We start from the raw sequence: 26296 nt of genomic DNA, 5'->3' as shown, positions 1-26296 counted from the left end.
AAAGATAACTTCTAATAATTATGTCATCTATATACAAATTGTCTCCCTTTAATATGTGTATGTATATATATATATACATATATATATATATATAATCAAGGGAGACAATTTGTATATAGACGACAATTATTAGAAGTTATTTTTTTATTGAAATATATGTATATATATATATATTTATATATATAATATATATATTCAAGGGAGACAATTTTTATATAGATCATAATTATTTGAAGTTATTTAATTCAAATATATATATATATATATATATATATATATTTATTTCAATTAAAAAAATAACTTCTAATAACTGTCTTCTATATTCAAATTGTCTCCCTTGAATATATATATATATATATATATATATATATATATATTCGAGGGAGACAATTTGTATAAAGATCACATAATCATTAGAACTTATTCTTTTTAATTCACATAAATATATATATATATATATATATAATATATATATATATATATATATATATATATATATATATATATTCAAGGCAGACAATTTGTATAAAGATCAGATAATTATTAGGAGTTATGTTTTAATTGATATAAATATGCATATATATATATATATATGAAAATAATGGAAATAGAAGTTATGTTTTAATTGATATATATATGAATATATATATATATATATATGAATATATATATATTAATATATATATATATATATATATATATATATGAATATATATATATATATATATATATGAAAATATATATATATATATATATATATATATATATATATATATTATACTAGCATGAGTTCCTGCCGTAGCCCCGGTGTTTAGCGGTGTATGCTGCCCCCCTCCCCAACCAAAAAAAAAAAGCAGAAAAACGGTTAATTTTAAAAAATTTGACCCCTATTATGAACCTTTACAATTTATTGTTTTGGGCTCCAATGGAGATATTAAGTTAGATCCATGTCCAAGGAAACTATATGTAAAATTTCAAGTGTTTAGACCCATAATTGTCGGAGGAAATTAGTAGGGTTCTCAAAGGCCAAATCATTGAACTTTGACCCCTTAATTGCAAAATTTCTGTTCAAATACAAATCACATAGATTTTCTAAAATCTCAGTACCCTTTGTATCAAAATTTGGAATATGTAGACTAAAATTGACAGAGAAATGTACACACAGACAGACATATTCAATTCTATAGATAGATAGATAGATAAATAATGAGAGACAGAAAGATAAATATATACAATGATTAATGAATTAGTAGAGATAGTTGTTAAATTTTTGGAAATATGTATGGCAATTTGATGATAAGACTTAGAGCTAACTGTTAATATTTAAAATATATACACAGAAATTCAAATGATAGGACTTATATGTAGAGTGCTCAATACATCAGTAGAGCAAGGTAATAACTTAAAAAAAATGTAAACGTCAATTTAGATAACCACAATTTTTTTGGTATTCTTGTGTGAATATGACATAATGTAATATAAATTTTAATAATTTTATTCTAACTGTTATGATTCTCAATGATAAATCTAAAATGTCAATATATATATATATAAATATTTATATATATATATTTCAATAAAAAAACACTTCTAATAATTATGTGATCTATAAAACAATTGTCTCCCTTGTACATATATATATAGATTATATATATATATAATATATATATTATATATATTTATATATATATATATACATATATTTACTTAAAAAAAATAACTTCTAATAATTATGTGATCTATATATAAATTGTCTCCCTTGAATATATATATATATATATATATATATATATATATATATATATATTTCAATTAAAAAAATCACTTCTAACAATTATGTGATCTATATACAAATTGTCTCCCATTTTATTAGCACTATTTAAAGTGTAATTAATAAGTAGAAATCTAAATAAAATATCTTTATTGCTCTATGTCTAATTGAGCACTCTTATATAACTCTAGTTAAATCTTAATGTTTATTTTTCCTGTAATAAAATAAACGTTTTATAATATCAGCTCTGTCTAGTTTTGAACACTATTTGAAGTGTATTAATTAAGTTCAAATCTAAATAAAATGTCTTTATTGCTCTATGTCTAATTGAGCACTCTTATATGACTAGTTGAATCTTAATGTTTATTTATCCTGTAATAAAATAACATACATATAAAAATTGAATATATATAAATATATATATATATATATATCAATTAAAAAAATAACTCCTAATAATTATGTTACATATATACAAATTGTCTCCCTTGAATATATATATATATATATATATATATATATATATATTATATATATATTTATTTCAATAAAAAAAACTTTTAATAATTAGGTAATCTATGTATTACTTGTCTCCCTTGAATATATATATATATTATATATATATATATATATATATATATATATAAATATATATTTTATATATATATATATGTATTTATATATATATATATTTCAATAAAACAATAACTTCTAATAATTATGTGATCTATATAACAATTGTCTCCCTTGAACATATATATACAGATTATATATATTAAATATACATATATTATATATATATATATATATATTTATATATATACATATATATATATATATATTCATTTAGAAAAAAAATAACTTCTAATAATTATGTGATCTATATATAAATTGTCTCCTTTGAATATATATATATATATATATATATTTATGTATTTATTTCAATAAAAAAGTAAGTTCTAATAATTATGTGATCTATATAAAAATTGGCTCCCTTGAATATACATATATATTTCAATTAAAAAAATAACTTCTAATAATTATATATAAAAATTGAATAAATATATATATATATATATATATATATATGTATATATATATTTCAATTAAAAAAATAACTTCTATACATTATGTGATATATATACAAATTGTCTCCCTTGAATATATATATATATATATATATATATATATATATATATATATATATATATATATATTATATTTCAATAAAAAAATAAGTTCTAATAATTATGTGATCTATATACTAATTGTCTCATTGAATATATATATATATATATATATATATATATATATATATATTTATATAGATTTCGATAAAAAATTACTTCTAATAATTATGTGATGTATATACAAATTGTCTCCCTTTTTTAGCACTACTTTAAGTGTAATAATAAAGTACAAATCTAAATAAAATGTCTTCATTTCTCTATGACTAATTGAGCACTCTTATATTACTCTAGTTAAATCTTAATGTTTATTTATCCTGGGATAAAATAAACGTTTTATAATATCAGCTCTGTCTAGTTTTTAGCACTATTTAAAGGGTATTTATTAAGTACAAACCTAAATAAAATGTCTTTATTGCTCTATGTCTAATTGAGCACTCTTATATAACTCTAGTTAAATCTTAATGTTTATTTATCCTGAAATAAAATAAAATACATATAAAAATTGAATGACTACATATATATATATTCCAATTAAAAAAAAACTTCTAATAATTATGTGATATATATACAAATTGTCTCCCTTGAATATATATATATATATTATATATATATATATATATATATATATATTTTTATTTCAATAAAAAAAAAATTCTAATAATTAGGTTATCTATGTATTAATTGTCTCCCTTGTATATATAAATATATATATTATATATATAAATATATATTTATATATATATATATATATATATATATATATATATATATATATATATATATATATATATATACATATATATATATTTCAATAAAAAAAACTTATAATTATTTGATCTATATAACAATTGTCCCCCTTGAACATATATATATTATATATATAAAATATATATATATATGTATTTATTTAAAAAAAATAACTTCTAATAATTATGTGATCTATCTATAAGTTGTCTCCCTTTTTTAGCACTAAAGTGTAATTATTAAGTACAAATCTAAATAAAATGTCTTTATTGCTCTATGTCTAATTGAGCACTCTTATATAACTCTAGTTAAATCTTAATGTTTACTTATCCTGTAATAACATAAACGGTTTATAATATCATCTCTGTCTAGTTTTGAACACTATTTAAAGTGGTATTATTAAGTACAAATCTAAATAAAATGTCTTTATTGCTCTATGTCTCAGTGAGCACTCTTATATGACTCTATTTATATCTTAATGATTATTTATCCTGGAATGAAATATACGTTTTATAATATCAGCTCTCTCTAGTTTTTAGCACTATTTAAAGGGTATTTATTAAGTACAAACCTAAATAAAATGTCTTTATTGCTCTATGTCTCATTGAGCACACTTATGTAACTAGTTGAATCTTAATGTTTATTTATCCTGTAATAAAATAAAATACATATAAATATTGAATGAATATATATATATATTTCAATTAAAAAAATAACTTCTAATAATTATGTGATATATATACAAACGACCCCCTTGAATATATATATATTTAATTCAATAAAAACAACTTCTAATAATTAGGTGATCTATGTATTAATTGTCTCCATTGATTATATATATATTATATCTATATATACATATATATTATATATATATATTTAGTTATATATATATTTCAATAAAAAAATAACTTCTAATAATTATGTGATCTATATAACAATTGTCTCCCTTGAACATATATATATAGACTATATATATATATAAAATATATATAGATTATATATATATATAAAATATATATATATTATATATATATATATAAATATATTTATATATATATATTTATTAAAAAAAATTCCATCTAATAATTATGTGATCTATATATAAATTGTCTCCCTTGAATATATATATATATATATATATATATATATATATATATATATATATATATATATATATATATATATATATATATATTATTTCAATAAAAAAAATAAGTTATAATAATTATGTGATCTATATATCAATTGTCTCCCTTGAATATATATATACATATATGTATTTCAACAGAAAATTACATCCAATAATTATGTGATCTCTATACAAATTGTCTCCCTTTTTTAGCACTATTTAAAGTGTAATTATAAATTAGAAATCTAAATAAAGTGTCTTCATTGCTCTATGTCTAATTGAGCACTCTTATATAACTCTAGTTAAATCTTAATGTTTACTTATCCTGTAATAAAATAAACGTTTTATAATATCAGCTCTGTCTAGGTTTGATTACTATTTTAAAGTGGATTTATTAAGTACAAATCTAAATAAAATGTCTTTATTGCTCTATGTCTAATCGAGCACTCTTATATAACTCTAGTTACATCTTAATGTTTATTTTTTCTGTAATAAAATAAACATTTTATAATATCAGCTCTGTCTAGTTTTGAACACTATTTAAAGGGTATTTATTAGTACAAACCTAAATAAAATGTCTTTATTGGTCTATGTCTCATTGAGCACTCTTATATAACTAGTTTAATCTTTATGTTTATTAATCCTGTAATCAAATAAAATACATATAAAAATTGAATGAATATATATATATATATATATATATATATATATATTTCAATACAAAAAAATAACTTCTAATAATTATGTTATATATATACAAATTGTCTCCCTTGAATATATATATATATATATATATATATATATTTATATTTCAATAAAAAAAACTTCTAAGAATTAGGTGATCTATGTACTAATTATGTCCCTTGAATATATATATATTGTATATATATATATATGTATATATATATATTTTATATATATATATTTCAATAACTAAAATAACTTCTAATAATTATGTGATCTATATATAAATTGTCTCCCTTGAATATATATATATATATATATATATATTTCAATTAAGAAAATAACTTCTAATATTTATTTGATCTATATACAAATTGTCTCCTTGAATATATATATATATATATATATATATATTTCAATTAAAAAAATTACTTCTAATAATTATGTGATCTATATAAAAATTGTCTCCCTTTCTTTAGCACTATTTAAAGTGTAATTATTAAGTACAACTATAAATAAAATGTCTTTATTGCTCTATGTCAAATTGAGCACTCTTATATAACTCTAGTTAAATCTTAATGTTTACTTACCCTGTAATAACATAAACGTTTTATAATATCAGCTCTGTCTAGTTTTGCACACTATTTAAAGTGTATTTATTAAGTACAAATCTAAATAAAATGTCTTTATTGCTCTATGTCCCATTGAGAACTCTTATATAACTAGTTGATTCTTAATGTTTATTTATCCTGTAATAAAATAAAATACGTATAAAAATTGAATGACTTATATATTTCAATAAAAAAAGTCACTTCTAATAATTATGTGATATATATACAAATTGTCTCCATTAAACATATATATATATATATTATATATTATATATATATATATATTTATTTCAATAAAAAACTTCTAATAATTAGGTGATCTATATATTAATTGTCTCCCTTGAATATATAAATACATCTTTTATATATATAAATATATATTTATATATATATATATATATATACATATATATATATATTTCAATAAAAAATAACTTATAATTATGTGATCTATATAACAATTGTCTCCCTTGAACATATAAATTAAATTTATAGATTATATATATATATATATTGATATATATATATATATATATATATGTGTATTTATTTAAAAAAAAATAACTTCTAATAATTATGTGATCTATCTATAAATTGTCTCCCTTTTTTTACCACTAAAGTGTAATTATTAAGTACAAATCTAAATAAAATGTCTTTATTGCTCTATGTCTAATTGAGCACTCTTATATAACTCTAGTTAAATCTTAATGTTTACTTATCCTGTAATAACGTAAACGGTTTATAAACTCAGCTCTGTCTAGTTTTGAACACTATTTAAAGTGTATTTATTAAGTACCAATCTAAATAAAATGTCTTTATTGCTCTATGTCTCAGTGAGCACTCTTACATGACTCTATTTAAATCTTAATGTTTATTTATCCTGGAATGAAATGAACGTTTTATAATATCAGCTCTGTCTTGTTTTTAGCACTATTTAAAGGGTATTTATTAAGTACAAACCTAAATAAAATGTCTTCATTGCTCTATGTCTCATTGAGCACACTTATATAACTAGTTGAATCTTTATGTTTATTTATCCTGTAATAAAATAAAATACATATAAAAATTTATATTTATATTAAAAAAATAAGTTCTAATAATTATGTGATATATATACAAACGACCCCCTTGAATATATATATATATTTAATTCAATGAAAAAAACTTCTAATAATTAGGTGATCTATGTATTAATTGTCTCCTTTGATTATATATATATATTATATCTATATATATAAATATATATTTTATATATATATATTTAGTTATATATATATATATATATATATATTTCAATAAAACAATAACTTCTAATAATTATGTGATCTATATAACTATTGTCTCCCTTGAACATATATATATAGACTATATATATATATATAAAATATATATAGATTATATATATATATATATAAATGTCTTCATTGCTCTATGTCTAATTGACCACTCTTATATAACTCTAGTTAAATCTTTATGAATATATATAAATATATATAAAAATATATCAATTAAAAAAATAACTTCTAACAATTATGTGATATATGTACAAATTGTCTCCCTTGAACATATATATATATATTATATATATATATTTATTTCAATAAAAAAATAACTTCTAATAATTATGTGATCTATATATAAATTGTCTCCCTTAAATATATATTTATATATATATATATACATATATATATATTTCAATAAAAAAAATATGTTCTAATAATTATGTGATCTGTATACTAATTGTCTCATTGAATATATACATATATATATATATATATTTTCAATAAAAAATTACTTCTAATAATTATGTGATGTATATACAAATTGTCTCCCTTTGTTTAGCACTATTTAAAGTGTAATTATTAAATAAAAATCTAAATAAAATGTCCTTATTGCTCTATGTCTTATTGAGCACTCTTATATAAATCTAGTTAAATCTTAATGTTTATTTATCCTGTAATAAAATAAACGTTTTATAATATCAGCTCTGTCTAGTTTTGAGCACTATTTTAAAGGGTTATTATTAAGTCAAAATGTAAATAACATGACTTTATTGCTCTATGTCTCATTGATGGAATTGAAATAAAATATATATATATATATATATATATATATATATATATATATATATATATATATATATATTTACTTCAATTAAAACAGACTTCCATTAATTATGTGATCTATATATAAATTGTCTCCCTTGTATATATATATATATATATATATATATATATATATATATTTCCTTAAAAAAATCACTTCTGATTATTATGTCATCTATATACAAATTGTCTCCCGTGAATATATATACAAAATAACTTCTAATCATTATGTGATGTATATATAAATTGTCTCCCTTGAATATATATAGATATAGATTAAATATATATATATATATGCATTTCAATTAAAAAAATAACTTCTAATTATGTCATCTATATACAAATTGTCTCCCTTGAATATATATATATATATGTATTTCAAGTAAAAAAATAACTTCTAATAATTATGTGATCTATATATATACCAATGATGCTTGCATGTGCTCCATAGTTTTATATAGCTGTGTAGTAAGTTTAAAAATTGCTTTGTTTAATTATACAAGACGATTTTACTTTAAGAGTGCTCAATGCATTTAAAGAGCTTTGTAGTAAGAGTTGGAAACATTTTTGCAATTATTTTAGACAAATCTACTTCCAGAGTGCTCAATATATTAGTAGAGCTAAATAAAACATTTGAGAAACAGATATGGCATTTCAACTGCATAAATTTATTTTGACAGAGTACAATACATTAGTAGAGCTAAATATACACTTTCAAAAACATGTATGGCAATTCAGCTACACAAATATACTTAAGAGTGCTCAATAGATTAGTAGACGAAAGCATAAAATTCAGAAAACATGAGGAGCTCTGCAGTATGTTTTGAAAACCTAAATGTCAATATGTAAGTATAGATATACTGTAAGTTTTTAATATATATATATATATATATATATATATATATATATATATATATATATATATATATGACAAGTATTTGAAACAAATTTCCTATTTGAGTGCCTAATATATTTGAGAGCTCTATGGTAACTTTATAAAACATATTTCAAAATTATGTTAGATAAATTGTCTTTGAGAGTGCTCATTTAATTAAGTAGAGTTCTGCATTAGTTTTGGGGTATGGTTCTCACTTTATTAGGGCAATAACTTGGACACATTATACTATGGACAAATCCATTGAGGACAATCAAAGGTAACCTGTTTTTTTCGACTCTGCTGAATAAGACTCATCCGTCTTGGTTCACTCTTGGGACATTAAAACAAAAAAGGTGAAGAATTAAAAAAAGAATGCAAAAATGTAAATGTCTTTGCAACTCATTCATTTTCACTTTCATAACACAAAAACATCTGTAAAAACTTGATAAAAGAATGCACAAACAATAAAATACAAATTTGCTGTCTTGGAATCTGAAATCAGTAGAAACATCCCCTACTGAAATTCCTGCACACCTCAAAAAAAAAAAAAAAAAAAAAAAAGATTCCTTCCCAATGCAATACTTTTCAAGCAATTACAGTGTCAGACTTGGTACTGGAATGACTCTGTAAACTGAAAAAATATACATAATAAAAAATGTTAAGCAAAATTGATTCATGTTAACACCTCTCCCAACACCACAGATTAACTACAAAAATACTTGATAAAACAAGACACAATTACAAATGTGTATGAAAAAAATAAAAATAAAAAAAATAAAAAAAATCAACCAAGCAATTGCTCATGATTTTCTGGTGTTTGATGGAATGTGAGTAGGCATACAGCCTGGATAATTTTCCAAGGTAAGTGATGATATTCATCATTATTGTCTTTTTGGATTAGTTCAGATATATCTCATAACTGTAATTGTTTTATGTATATATTTATATGTCTAGATGTTATGTGTGCTATTTGCATGTTCCCTATAGAAAAAAAGCTACATAAAATCTACAAGTGTATTCTGATGTAAAATTAACTAGTAAATACAATGCTTGTGTTCCTGATATACCAACTATTTCTTATTAGCATATAAGTTGAATCATGAAATGTATCTCCCTTGCCTGTATCTCTTTATACCTCTGTATTTATCTAGATCTGTCTATCTCTCTTTTCTTATTCTATATCCCTATTCCTCGCCTTGCTATCCACTATGTGTGAACTTATAAATTTCAACATGTCTAGATTGATAAGCTTCTCATTTACCGGTACCTAACTCCCGTTTTGAAGTTAGAAGTTTTAACTTGATTACACGTTTATATGCCAAGGCATCGATGAGGCACATCCAGACGCCAACCTACACGGTGCAGAGAAAGGACAGAAAATAAACTAAGTCCCGATGTGCCTAGCAGATTAGAAGGCATTTTGCTACGCCTACATGCACCCAACATGGCAGTAGGCGTCGATCGGCCACTTCCAGACACTTATTTACACTGTTTTGAACTTAGAAATTTAAATTGAATACTCGTGGACATGTGTTGGTCTAGTAGCTCCTCATCTACCTATACCAACGTCCGCCCCTGTAAGGACTTAGAAATTTTCATTTGAATACACGTTGAGATGCCTTGGTCTATAAGATTGTCACCTATCTATACCTACATCCCCTCTTGTTTGGACTTAGAAATTTTTCAATTGAATACACTCTGAGATGCTTTGGTCTATAAGATTGTCACCTATCTATACCTACATCCCCTTTGTTTCGACTTAGAAATTTTTCACTTGAATACACGCTGAGATGCCTTGGTCTATAAGATTGTAACCTATCAATACCTACATCCCCTTTGTTTGGACTTAGAAATTTTTCACTTGAATACACGCTGAGATGCCTTGGTCTATAAGATTGTGACCTATCTATACCTACATCCCCTCTTGTTTGGACTTAGAAATTTTTCACTTGAATACACTCTGAGATGCTTTGGTCTATAAGATATTCACCTATCTATACCTACATCCCCTCTTGTTTGGACTTAGAACTTTTTCAATTGAATACACTCTGAGATGCTTTGGTCTATAAGATTGTCACCTATCTATACCTACATCCCCTCTTGTTTGGACTTAGAAATTTTTCACTTGAATACACTCTGAGATGCTTTGGTCTATAAGATTGTCACCTATCTATACCTACATCCCCTCTTGTTTGGACTTAGAAATTTTTCAATTGAATACACTCTGAGATGCTTTGGTCTATAAGATTGTCACCTATCTATACCTACATCCCCTCTTGTTTGGACTTAGAAATTTTTCACTTGAATACACGCTGAGATGCCTTGGTCTATAAGATTGTCACCTATCTATACCTACATCCCCTCTTGTTTGGAGTTAGAAATTTTTCAATTGAATACACGCTGAGATGCCTTGGTCTATAAGATTGCCATCTATCAATACCTACATCCCCTCTTGTTTGGACTTAGAAATTTTTCACTTGAATACACGCTGAGATGCCTTGGTCTATAAGATTGTAACCTATCAATACCTACATCCCCTTTGTTTGGACTTAGAAATTTTTCACTTGAATACACGCTGAGATGCTTTGGTCTATAAGATTGTGACCTATCTATACCTACATCCCCTCTTGTTTGGACTTAGAAATTTTTCACTTGAATACACTCTGAGATGCTTTGGTCTATAAGATATTCACCTATCTATACCTACATCCCCTCTTGTTTGGACTTAGAACTTTTTCAATTGAATACACTCTGAGATGCTTTGGTCTATAAGATTGTCACCTATCTATACCTACATCCCCTCTTGTTTGGACTTAGAAATTTTTCACTTGAATACACTCTGAGATGCTTTGGTCTATAAGATTGTCACCTATCTATACCTACATCCCCTCTTGTTTGGACTTAGAAATTTTTCAATTGAATACACTCTGAGATGCTTTGGTCTATAAGATTGTCACCTATCTATACCTACATCCCCTCTTGTTTGGACTTAGAAATTTTTCAATTGAATACACGCTGAGATGCCTTGGTCTATAAGATTGTCACCTATCTATACCTACATCCCCTCTTGTTTGGAGTTAGAAATTTTTCAATTGAATACACGCTGAGATGCCTTGGTCTATAAGATTGCCATCTATCAATACCTACATCCCCTCTTGTTTGGACTTAGAAATTTTTCACTTGAATACACGCTGAGATGCCTTGGTCTATAAGATTGTAACCTATCAATACCTACATCCCCTTTCTTTGGACTTAGAAATTTTTCACTTGAATACACGCTGAGATGCTTTGGTCTATAAGATTGTGACCTATCTATACCTACATCCCCTCTTGTTTGGACTTAGAAATTTTTCACTTGAATACACTCTGAGATGCTTTGGTCTATAAGATATTCACCTATCTATACCTACATCCCCTCTTGTTTGGACTTAGAACTTTTTCAATTGAATACACTCTGAGATGCTTTGGTCTATAAGATTGTCACCTATCTATACCTACATCCCCTCTTGTTTGGACTTAGAAATTTTTCACTTGAATACACTCTGAGATGCTTTGGTCTATAAGATTGTCACCTATCTATACCTACATCCCCTCTTGTTTGGACTTAGAAATTTTTCAATTGAATACACTCTGAGATGCTTTGGTCTATAAGATTGTCACCTATCTATACCTACATCCCCTCTTGTTTGGACTTAGAAATTTTTCAATTGAATACACGCTGAGATGCCTTGGTCTATAAGATTGTCACCTATCTATACCTACATCCCCTCTTGTTTGGAGTTAGAAATTTTTCAATTGAATACACGCTGAGATGCCTTGGTCTATAAGATTGCCATCTATCAATACCTACATCCCCTCTTGTTTGGACTTAGAAATTTTTCACTTGAATACACGCTGAGATGCCTTGGTCTATAAGATTGCCATCTATCAATGCCTACATCCCCTCTTGTTTGGAGTTAGAAATTTTTCACTTGAATACACGCTGAGATGCTTTGGTCTATAAGATTGTCACCTATCTATACCTACATCCCCTCTTGTTTGGACTTAGAAATTTTTCAATTGAATACACTCTGAGATGCTTTGGTCTATAAGATTGTCACCTATCTATACCTACATCCCCTCTTGTTTGGACTTAGAAATTTTTCAATTGAATACACTCTGAGATGCCTTGGTCTATAAGATTGTCACCTATCTATACCTACATCCCCTCTTGTTTGGAGTTAGAAATTTTTCACTTGAATACACGCTGAGATGCTTTGGTCTATAAGATTGTCACCTATCTATACCTACATCCCCTCTTGTTTGGACTTAGAAATTTTTCACTTGAATACACTCTGAGATGCTTTGGTCTATAAGATATTCACCTATCTATACCTACATCCCCTCTTGTTTGGACTTAGAAATTTTTCAATTGAATACACTCTGAGATGCTTTGGTCTATAAGATTGTCACCTATCTATACCTACATCCCCTCTTGTTTGGACTTAGAAATTTTTCACTTGAATACACTCTGAGATGCTTTGGTCTATAAGATTGTCACCTATCTATACCTACATCCCCTCTTGTTTGGACTTAGAAATTTTTCACTTGAATACACTCTGAGATGCCTTGGTCTATAAGATTGTCACCTATCTATACCTACATCCCCTCTTGTTTGGACTTTGAATTTTTTCAATTGAATACACTCTGAGATGCTTTGGTCTATAAGATTGTCACCTATCTATACCTACATCCCCTCTTGTTTGGACTTAGAAATTTTGCAATTGAATACACGCTGAGATGCCTTGGTCTATAAGATTGTCACCTATCAATACCTACATCCCCTCTTGTTTGGAGTTAGAAATTTTTCAATTGAATACACGCTGAGATGCCTTGGTCTATAAGATTGCCATCTATCAATACCTACATCCCCTCTTGTTTGGACTTAGAAATTTTTCACTTGAATACACGCTGAGATGCCTTGGTCTATAAGATTGTCACCTATCTATACCTACATCCCCTGTTGTTTCGACTTGGAAAATTTTCACTTGAATACACGCTGAGATGCCTTGGTCTATAAGATTGCCATCTATCAATGCCTACATCCCCTCTTGTTTGGACTTAGAAATTTTTCACTTGAATACACTCTGAGATGCCTTGGTCTATAAGATTGTCACCTATCTATACCTACATCCCCTCTTGTTTGGACTTAGAAATTTTTCAATTGAATACACTCTGAGATGCTTTGGTCTATAAGATTGTCACCTATCTATACCTACATCCCCTCTTGTTTGGACTTAGAAATTTTTCACTTGAATACACTCTGAGATGCTTTGGTCTATAAGATATTCACCTATCTATACCTACATCCCCTCTTGTTTGGACTTAGAAATTTTTCAATTGAATACACTCTGAGATGCTTTGGTCTATAAGATTGTCACCTATCTATACCTACATCCCCTCTTGTTTGGACTTAGAAATTTTTCAATTGAATACACGCTGAGATGCCTTGGTCTATAAGATTGTCACCTATCTATACCTACATCCCCTCTTGTTTGGAGTTAGAAATTTTTCACTTGAATACACGCTGAGATGCTTTGGTCTATAAGATTGTCACCTATCTATACCTACATCCCCTCTTGTTTGGACTTAGAAATTTTTCACTTGAATACACTCTGAGATGCTTTGGTCTATAAGATATTCACCTATCTATACCTACATCCCCTCTTGTTTGGACTTAGAAATTTTTCAATTGAATACACTCTGAGATGCTTTGGTCTATAAGATTGTCACCTATCTATACCTACATCCCCTCTTGTTTGGACTTAGAAATTTTTCACTTGAATACACTCTGAGATGCTTTGGTCTATAAGATTGTCACCTATCTATACCTACATCCCCTCTTGTTTGGACTTAGAAATTTTTCACTTGAATACACTCTGAGATGCCTTGGTCTATAAGATTGTCACCTATCTATACCTACATCCCCTCTTGTTTGGACTTAGAAATTTTTCAATTGAATACACTCTGAGATGCTTTGGTCTATAAGATTGTCACCTATCTATACCTACATCCCCTCTTGTTTGGACTTAGAAATTTTTCAATTGAATACACGCTGAGATGCCTTGGTCTATAAGATTGTCACCTATCAATACCTACATCCCCTCTTGTTTGGAGTTAGAAATTTTTCAATTGAATACACGCTGAGATGCCTTGGTCTATAAGATTGCCATCTATCAATACCTACATCCCCTCTTGTTTGGACTTAGAAATTTTTCAATTGAATACACTCTGAGATGCTTTGGTCTATAAGATTGTCACCTATCTATACCTACATCCCCTCTTGTTTGGACTTAGAAATTTTTCACTTGAATACACTCTGAGATGCTTTGGTCTATAAGATATTCACCTATCTATACCTACATCCCCTCTTGTTTGGACTTAGAAATTTTTCAATTGAATACACTCTGAGATGCTTTGGTCTATAAGATTGTCACCTATCTATACCTACATCCCCTCTTGTTTGGACTTAGAAATTTTTCAATTGAATACACGCTGAGATGCCTTGGTCTATAAGATTGTCACCTATCTATACCTACATCCCCTCTTGTTTGGAGTTAGAAATTTTTCACTTGAATACACGCTGAGATGCTTTGGTCTATAAGATTGTCACCTATCTATACCTACATCCCCTCTTGTTTGGACTTAGAAATTTTTCACTTGAATACACTCTGAGATGCTTTGGTCTATAAGATATTCACCTATCTATACCTACATCCCCTCTTGTTTGGACTTAGAAATTTTTCAATTGAATACACTCTGAGATGCTTTGGTCTATAAGATTGTCACCTATCTATACCTACATCCCCTCTTGTTTGGACTTAGAAATTTTTCACTTGAATACACTCTGAGATGCTTTGGTCTATAAGATTGTCACCTATCTATACCTACATCCCCTCTTGTTTGGACTTAGAAATTTTTCACTTGAATACACTCTGAGATGCCTTGGTCTATAAGATTGTCACCTATCTATACCTACATCCCCTCTTGTTTGGACTTAGAAATTTTTCAATTGAATACACTCTGAGATGCTTTGGTCTATAAGATTGTCACCTATCTATACCTACATCCCCTCTTGTTTGGACTTAGAAATTTTTCAATTGAATACACGCTGAGATGCCTTGGTCTATAAGATTGTCACCTATCAATACCTACATCCCCTCTTGTTTGGAGTTAGAAATTTTTCAATTGAATACACGCTGAGATGCCTTGGTCTATAAGATTGCCATCTATCAATACCTACATCCCCTCTTGTTTGGACTTAGAAATTTTTCAATTGAATACACTCTGAGATGCTTTGGTCTATAAGATTGTCACCTATCTATACCTACATCCCCTCTTGTTTTTTTAGTGATGCAATGTTGTCAACTGAGATTTTAAAAAAAAACGCGAGATCAGGAGAAAGAAATGTCCAGAAAATCGCTAGATTTTTAACTTTTATCGTCTGAAATTTTCAAAAATAACTACCCCCCCCCAAACTCCATATTTTAACTTTTTAACCATAAAAAAATTATAAATATAGTATACTCAATATATAAAATGTTCCGTTTTTTCTCACTATATGTTTCTGGAATTATATTGAAGCGGTTAGCTCCCCAGAAGGCTTACATATTTTATCAGCTAGTGTTGCCTGTTTTTTTTGGGTATTTTTTTTTTGCAGGAAACAAATCATAAACTCAAACTTTTTATAATAAAAGTTAAATTGAAATATACTGCAAATTAAACATCACAATAATGGTGCAACATATTTTGAAATTAGAAAAATAAAAAAACAAAAAAACTTTGTTTTAGCATGTTAAAAGTATTTAGGTTGGTAGATAATTAAATTCTACTGTATTGGTATAAGTTTCTTTTTTTTTTTTTTTGCTGTTGTTTCTTGCTTTTTACTTTGGAGGTTGGAATGCCCCCACCCCCTAAAATGTACTTGGAAAAATCGATTTTATAGCAAGATTTAAGAATGGTTAGTGGAAAAAAGGTGAAAAACAAAACAAATAATCAATAAATAATTGTTACCAAAGGCAATAAATGCTACTTTTTTTTACTTACATGAATGAGTTTATTTTATGTTTTAAAGTATTTTTAATAAAATTGCGGGTGTGTGGGTGCTAAATATCTCCAAATTTTCTAGAATTCCCCGCTAGATTGCAACCGAAATCTCCAGATCTAGCAGGAAAACCGCTAAATTATAACACTGGTCACGTGACAGGAAGCGGTAATAAATAATTGTCCCTAAATAAAAAAAATGGCCTCTCGATACAAAGAAAAACACCTATTTATCATAGAAAAATTAAGTATAATGTTATAATTAAAAAGAAATATATAAAAACACACATTGATATAGTAAACATATTATACCAAAACGTGGAAGCCATCCGTCCAGTGGTTTTTTAGACTATTAATTGCGAACTAACCGAGAGTTACATTTTTATATATATAGATTAAGAAATAAATATATATATATATATATATATATATATATATATATATACTGTGTGTGCAAAATCAAGACTTCAAGACAAGGTGTTGATGGCAACAAAAAGTGTATTTCATTTTACGTTACAATTGTTTCCATGTCAATATTAATGCTCAGTTATGAAATGTGATAATTTTGTAGTTTACTCCTTAAGTCAACCATTTTTGGCTTAAAACCTATTGGTATATGAAAATGTACTGAATTACACGAACTCAGTATATTACATATAAGTCTATATATATATATATATATATATATATACTCGGGTTTTTTTTTTATTCAAAAGTAATGGACTAATGAATTCAACGAGGTTGTTAGATAGTGCTCAATAAAAAGAGCTGATAATACTTGTTTATTGTTATATAAACATGGTCACATCCTGCTGCTACAAATAGCCACTTGTTTCAATCAAACAACAGATATCATCAAGTGGCTATTTGTAGCAGCAGGATGTGACCATGTTTATATAACAATAAACAAGTGTATATATATATATATATATATATATACAATGTATATATTATGTGTGTGTATATATATATATATATATATATAATATTATGTATATAGTGAAATCAAAGGAGATGCAATGTTTACCTATTTTACCTAATACCTGATCTAATATAAAAAAACAAGTATTTATACATAAATATTTTAATCCCAACCAAATAAAAAAAGCTCAATACACAAATAATAGAGAGTAGAGCTTATTATAAGAGAAAAGAAATAAAAACTAAAAAAGTTGAAATTTACAATCAAATCTATTGCTCGACAGGATACTCCAAAAAACAATTGTCAAAGTGCTTATTCTGCGGACTTTCAATAAGAGCAACATCAAAATTGCAGATAACAGACACCTCTATGTTTCAAAACACGTACACACATGCAGTGGAAACAGCTTCAAAATAATGCCAATCTTCCAAACAGACAATTATTTTTATTTACTTACACAGGAAAAAAACTTCATCACCAAATTCACTCCTGAACTGAACAGAACCTAATACCATCACACAAAAACATGAAATGCAAGGTACACTCGCATGCACACCCATACACATACACACACCCACACATAAATCAGACCCGACGCATTAAAACACACACACGTGCGCGCATACAACCACACACAGACATAACACCCCTATCTCTAATACAACACTTTCTTTGAATTGAAAGTCCGCAGAATAAGCACTTTGTAAATTGTTTTTTGGAGTATCCTGTTGAGCAATAAATTTGATTGTAAATTTCAACTTAAAGTTTTCATTTCTTATATATATATATATATATATCAGAGGAAACATAATTTAATTTAAATACCAAAGAAAACGAAAAAACGGGCAGGTGAAATTATTAAAATTTCCTTAACGCCTTATCGTCTGACCTTCTAAGAGGAAACGTCAGAATGATAAATTAAAAACTAAGAATCGAATGAGGAAAGAAGGGAATTTGGTTTTAGTTAGAAGCACAGTGAGAAAAAAAAATCTCATTGTTCAGGTGGTTTTAAATCAATAAATATATCCAACTGATGTTTCAAAATCTTTTGTCTACACAGGCTAGGTCGAGAGTTGTTAATGACTAACGCCTCAATGATATTGAGATGATAGTTCGACCTCGCACTGTATAAAACATAAAACCACCCATCGGAATATTGATCAGAACACCTATTTATACTCATCAGGTGATTGCCGATGGCGGACTCATGAGCTTGGGAGTGCCCGGATGTTCTCGAAACCTGGTGTAGTCGAATATCCCGAGGGATGTGTTGGGATATTCTCATTTCCAATCTTTGGGATGTTTTGCCAACGTAGTCAGCTCCACACTGACAAACAAATTTATAAACAACAGAATTCTTTTGAATGGTTGGCAAAACATCTTTACGAAAAGAAGAGAAAAAGGTTCGAGTTGTGTAAACTACTCTAAGCATAGTAGCTGGAAAACAACGTTGAGTAGCAGAAGAAATCCTTTTAACAATATGAAGGCCAACAGGACCTAACCATGGTAATTTTAAATAAATGAGACAACGTGATGGACCGATATGTTTAACAGTATTAAATGTAGCAATTTTACGTTCAATAGTAGTTTTTATTATATTTATAATAAGGCCTTAAGGAAATTTTAATAATTTCACCTGCCCGTTTTTTTTGTTTTCTTTGGTATTTAAATTAAATTATGTTTCCTCTGAAATTTCTCCTTCCATTTTGCTGTACCAAGAATTTACTTATATGTATATATATATATATATATATATATATATATATATGAACTATCAACTAAACTCCAACCTCTCTCCCATCACAGAAACGAACTCCGAGCACTAGTACCCCTTCAATGACAATACCCATTACAAACTTGACAGGCAGCAAAATCCCACCCCTTCACTGTAGAAATGTTGTAAAGATTGTAGTGGAATGCGGCCGCAAATGGATGGTTACATTCAAAGCTAGTAAAACAAAGCTGCTCTCCTTTAACAATTACAAGACACCTCCCCTGCGGATAATATGAACTGGAACAAATACATTGAGGACATTGCAAAGGCTGCTGCAAAGAATGTCGGTTCCCTCTATCGAGCTAGAAGACTACTCACACCTGAGAGTATCCAGTATCTGTACAAAGCCGTCATTCGCCCATGCATGGAGTATTGTTGCCGCTTCTAGGCTGATGCATCTACCACTAGTCTCTCCCTCTTGTATAGGGTCCAAAAAAGAGTACTGGATAAGGCGGACGAAGCCAGGATTGTAGCCCTTGATATATGCAAGGCCTTTGAAAAAGTCTGGCATAAAGGGCTGCCAATGAAAATTAAATTGTATGATATAACTGGACGTATACTAAATAAAATTAGATCCTTCTTAAACAATAAAAGCATACAGGTTGTCAGACGTACATCCAAGCAGCATAACATTAATGCGGAAGTATCTCAAGGGTTGATCCTTGGAGCATTATTATTCATGATATTCATAAACGACCTCCCTGATAATATTGTATCTGAGATGGGTATATTTGCTGATGATACAATGCCCTATAATAAGCATGAGGAACGAACAGATGTACATAAATCTAAGACAATGTCCGAATCGTTAGAAAATGACCTCCAGACTATAGTAGAATGGGGCCGCAAATGGATGGCAACATTTAATATATAGTATAATGCAGCTAGTACAACTAAGCTGCTCTCATTTAACAATTACAAGACGCCTCTCCAACCCCTATATTTATGACAAATAGTACCCTACCTGATAATTCTACATTCAAACTCCTCAGCCTAACATTTGTGGGCAATATGAACTGGAACAAATACATAGAAGACATTGCAAAGGCTGCTGCAAAAAAGGTGGGTTCCCTTTATCGAGCTAGAAAACTACTCGCACCTGAGAGTATCCTGCACCTTTAAAAGGCCATCATCCACCCATGCATGGAGTATTGTTGCCACATCTGGGCTGGTGCATCTACCATTAGCATCTCCCTCTTGTATAGGGTCCAAAAAAGAGTTTTCGATATAATCGGTCCCACTTTGTCAACTAAGCTCCAACCCCTGTCCCATCGCCACAATGTTGCATCACTGTGCCTGTTTTACAAATATTTTAATGGAATGTGTTCTAATGAACTCGTTTCACTTGTATCCCCTCGACGTACATATCCACGAAAACCCGCTTAGCAATAAGATCTCACCCCTTCACTGTTGTTATCCCTAAATGCCAGAAAAGCTTTCTATTCTAATAATTTCTTCCCTCGAACAGTTAGACTTTGGAATTCCCTTCCTGCTGCCTGCTGTCCTGGCTGTACTGATATGCAGAAGTTTAACTGTAACAAACAAATATCTTGTTAATCTTTCCTAGACATGGCCCCAAATAGTAGCCCCTTACGTCAAAGTGGCGATATGCTTTGTAAGGGGTGAACATGAGTAAAAAAAACAAAAAAAAAAAACATTCTACTCAAATAGCTTTTTCCCTCGGACTGCTGCACTTTGGAATTTCCTTCCAGGCCCCTGCTTTCCTGATTGTACTGACATGCAGAAATTCAAGTGTAATATGATCAGACATGTTGCTGCCCAACTCAATCCATAGTATCTTTGAAAATCTGGTTGCGAATAGTTTTTTTGGGGACTATTTTACCATGTTTGTCCAAAATTTTCTGTCTATGTCAAAATTTTCTGTGTATGTTTAGTAAATAGTTTATTTAGCAGTTTTGCATGGTGCGGAACCCAAATTTAAATATGTTAAGACCTTGGCGACTTTTGGGGCTGAACAGGGGGAAGGGGGGGAAGGCAAATGATGGACTTAGTCATTTCTTTTTTCGCAGGGTGCAGAACTCAAATTTAAATATGTTAAGGCCTAAAACTGCACCGTTTGTACATTTTCACCAGGATTTGACGTTCCCCGGGGGACTTTTAGGGCTCAGTGGGGGGGGGGATGCTGAACTTAGTAATTTTTTTTTATGCCTCGTCTACTGTGCACTCATGTGGAACCATGCTTCATTTGTTTAAACTATTGTTTAATTAATTAATAAATGTTTATAAAAAGTATTTAATTTGTATCAATTGGTTTTCAATTTCTTGTAAACGAATTCCATCCAGTAAATGCAATAATAAAGTAAATAAATGTTAATATAAAGTATTTAATTTATTATTTAATTAATAACCAAATTTTTAAAGAACGTATATAATTAATATCATTCTATTCAATTTCTTGTAGACAAATGCCACTATGTAATATATAGTATATATAATACTAGCATGGGTGCCCGGCGTTGCCCGGGTGTTTGGAGGTGTGTGTTGAGCAAAAAAAAAAAAAAGTTTGTAGTAGGAAGGCAGGCTCGAACCTGTACCGCGATGGAGGAAAAGAACAGCAAAAAAACGTGATGTCTTTGCTGTTATGACCACCGGCAAACCAGAAGTGGCATAGGTTTAAATTAAGGCTAGATAATCGAAAAGAGGGGATGACTTTCAAAAAAAGGCGACACCTCCCTGCTGAAAAGCACCCAGTTGAGGGTGAAGAAATTAATGTTTTAACCAATTTTTCGGTATTTGTCGTCTGAAGGGTCAAGCTTCAAAACAATATAGATCTTGTGAAAATCCGTTGCCTCTGTCAAAAGTTTCAGGCAGACACGCAAACATACATACATATATTTATAGCTCAAATTTTCGACCCAAACCGATTAAAAAGCTTGCCCTATCTCTGAATACCCTTTTATGTAAAATTTCAAATGTTTAGACCAGAAATTGTCTGAATAATTTGGTAGAGACCGCAGAGGTCAAATTTTTTAAAACTTTGACCCCTATTATGACCCCTTAACATTTACTACTTTGGGATCAAATCAAGTTATTAAGTTAGATCCATGTCCAAAGAACCTATATCTAAAATTTGAAGTGTTTAGACCCAAAATTGCCGGAAGAGTTTGGTAGAGTTCTCAAAGGTCAAATCGTTGAACTTTTACCTCTTAACAGCCAAATTTCTGGCCAAAAACGAATTATAAAGATTTTCCCAAATCTCAGTGCGTTGTATATCAAATTTCGAGTCTGTAGACTGAAAATTGACAGAGTTATTGCGTAGGAAAATATACACAAACTGACACACAGACACTTTCGCTTTTATAGATATATAATATAAAGTTAATAAATCTTAATATTAATTAATTGTAAGTATCTTGCATACTATAGCATTGTACCCATTTTTTGGTCACTGTTCACCGTTATGCCAACTGAAGACGCCTCAATAATTTCTTAAAAAAATGACGACTTGGTATGCTGAAAACAAATACCATAGGGAAAATTAGCGCAGTCAAATAGTTTGAGATATAAATATTCTGTATTTTGTTACATAATTTCTAGTAGTTTTATTTGGCCGCCATCTTTGTTGTTTCCATGAAATGGTATATTGAGCATGCGTGCGCACGCTGCAGTGAGCGGATGATCTGTGTAGTTGACTCAACGCAATTCTGAAAGCCGTTCTTAACATGAGGAGGTGGGGAGATGTTTATTGCAAAAGCCGTTCTTAACATGGGGAAGTGGGTGGGGGGGTGTCATACCGAAAGCCGTTCTTAACATGGGGAAGTGTATGTTTATTCTGAAAGCCGTTCTTAGCATGGAGAAGTGTATGTTTATTCTGAGAGCCGTTCTTAGCATGTGGAGGTGTATGTTTATTCCGAAAGCCATTCTTAACATGGGGAGATGTATGTTTATTCCGAAAGCCATTCTTAACATGGGGAAGTGGGAGATGTTTATTCCGAAAGCCATTCTTAACATGGAGAAGGGGGGGGGCGTTTATTCCAAAAGCCGTTATTAACATCAGGAGGTGTGGGGGATGTTTATTCCGAAAGCCGTTATTAACATGGGGAGGGGGGTTATTCTAAAAGCCGTTCTTAACATTGGGAGGTGGGGGGATGTTTATCCCGAAAGAAATAGCGTTGAATAACCGTTAAACATAACAACACATATCGCATGCTCACTATCCCATTTCATTGAAACAACAAAGATGGCGGCCAATTCAAACTACTAGAAATTACATTGCACGATTCAGATATTTATATCTCGAAAACTATTTGTCTGCGCTAATTTTCCCGGTGATATCTGTGTTCAGCATACTCGAAAACCTTTAAAAGTTGTTGATTTATTGCAAAATGTTGAGACGTCTCCAGTTGGCGTAATGGTGAACTTTGACCCATTTATGTTTTCAATTTTAATATCAATTTGTTTTCAATTTCTTGTAGACGAACGCCATTATAAATGTTCTTTCTGTTCCGCTGCGTTCTTCCACGCGCATCACCTGCAACGCCATGAAAAGCAGTTACACACGTCTGGGAAGGAAGTGAAAACGAATCAGTGCAAAGACTGCTTCAAGACATTCGCTACGCAATTGACGCTCAAGTTTCATCAGGATTTCGCATGCCGAATGGTGCAACGTCCGCACAGATGTCCTAGCTGCCAGCTTGGTTTTAAGAATGCAGTGGAAATCGAAAGCCACAAGTGCAGCGGGAACCCTGCAAAGCCGTTATGCTGTATGAACTGCGACTTCCGCACTGGTTCACCACGAGACTTAGAACACCATAATCGGATCCACACGGGGGAACGATGCTACAAGTGTGAATTGTGTGATTTTCGGACAGCGTGGAAAAAAAACCTGAAGGTGCACATTTTGAAACATTCCGGATTAAAACCGTTCACTTGCAATGTTTGTGACTTTGCGACAAACGATCGCAGTAATTTGAGAACTCATTTGAGGAAACATTTGAAAAAGAATAGCGCGAGTCTTTGTCACACGTGCGGCACAAATTTCAGTGACCCGCAGGCTCTGGCGTCACATATGCTGTTGCACAATTATGACACGCCTTACAAGTGCACATATTGCAACTATTCGACCAAGTATAAGTTCACGCTCAAGTCACACATGCGTGCCCACAATGTTGAGATCGAGACGGCGAAAACCTCTCAGATCGTGTCGACTGATGCTGATCTTGGCTCGATTCAAGACGTTAGAGAAATATCAATCCAAACAGCAGACGCCGACTACGAAGAACTTGTTGAGAAACAGTTTTTTATGTGCCAGGAATGCGGTTTTGTTATTGACAATCGGAAACTTTTTGACATACATCAGTGTAAGGTGAACGACCCGACCGCGCCGTCTGTTTTGGATGGCGAAATGATTATTCAAATTATCGAAAGTCCAGCGGAACTCCAGGAAGTTGTTGAACCGTGACAAATTTGACAATATCTTGTAACTTTGTCTTGTTATCAATAATGTTGAAATATTATTTATTTTGTTTCGATTAATCGAACAATCATTCTCACATCTTATCTGCACAACGTTTCGGCCGATGTAACCTTCGACCTTCTTCAGGTATAAAAGTCGCCATGATTTGGTAGCAAAAAGAAGTGAGGGTAGTTCTGTACTCTAAGGTTTCACATTTTTTATCTAGTTTGAAGTAAAAGGTACTTGTACAGTTTAATCAACACATTAAAAAATGAAAATATCGAAAAATAATTAAATTGTACGTATCCGTTATGGAACGAAATTCTCTGAATAAAAAATTTCACTTAATTTCATCAAGTAGGTTTTTTTTTTTTTACAGCGAAAAAACAATTTGTTATGATACCGAGCAAAATGTTCGATTTTTATGAAGAAAAGCTAGAATTAAAGATGGGGAGGGGATGTCCGCGCTTTACATGGATTTATCTTCCTGTGGCGTTTCTAAAATCCAAACAAAAATTAAGAAAAAATCCAAGATGTCTGCCTTCAAAGTGCTGTCATAAAAACATGTTTTCCGCTGTAAAAAACACAAAAAAACTACTCTATCAAATTAAGTGAAATGTTTTTTTGTTTTTTTTCGGAGATCTTCAGTTCAAAACGGATACGTACAATATAAACTTTTTTTGATATTTTCATTTTTATATGTTGATTAAACTGTACAAGTACCAAAGTTTACGCAAATTATAAAAGTAATTTAATTATCAGCGAACGTTGTCTCCTACGAGACCTTGCAGGGGGTTAAAATAGTGACAGCCACCTTAAACCTTGTGTTGCTTTGCGAAGCACCTCCCCTCTCTCTTATCCGATCAAGAGTCTCCCTTATCCCGAAGTCGCCGGATGCCAGCGAGCCACCCTCCTTCGCCCAATTGCAAGGGATGGCTGCCTGGAGGTCACCACCTGTTTAAATGCAATTCTCAAGAGTGCCCATCGG

At 29.8% G+C, this 26296-nt stretch overlaps 1 protein-coding gene across 1 annotated transcript; it reads left to right on the top strand.

Annotated features, from left to right (window-relative positions):
• Positions 1–9224: 9224 nt before the first annotated feature.
• LOC145271122 (uncharacterized) lies at positions 9225–25369 on the top strand. The gene is made up of 2 exons (XM_080126663.1): positions 9225–9975; positions 24329–25369. Exon 2 carries the CDS (start codon positions 24511–24513, stop codon positions 25312–25314), a length of 804 nt encoding a protein of 267 aa, XP_079982789.1. The 5' UTR covers positions 9225–9975; positions 24329–24510; the 3' UTR covers positions 25315–25369.
• Positions 25370–26296: the final 927 nt, after the last annotated feature.

The sequence above is a fragment of the Euprymna scolopes genome, chromosome 46 (genome assembly GCF_053919585.1).
Source record: "Euprymna scolopes isolate OS-2025 chromosome 46, ASM5391958v1, whole genome shotgun sequence".
Taxonomy (NCBI): Eukaryota; Metazoa; Mollusca; class Cephalopoda; order Sepiida; family Sepiolidae; genus Euprymna; species Euprymna scolopes.
This window is presented reverse-complemented; position numbering and strand designations above follow the sequence as displayed.

Excerpts from the sequence above, each read along its gene's own strand:
- LOC145271122 (XM_080126663.1), top strand. The coding sequence starts at position 24,511 with ATGGTGCAACGTCCGCACAGATGTCCTAGCTGCCAGCTTGGTTTTAAG.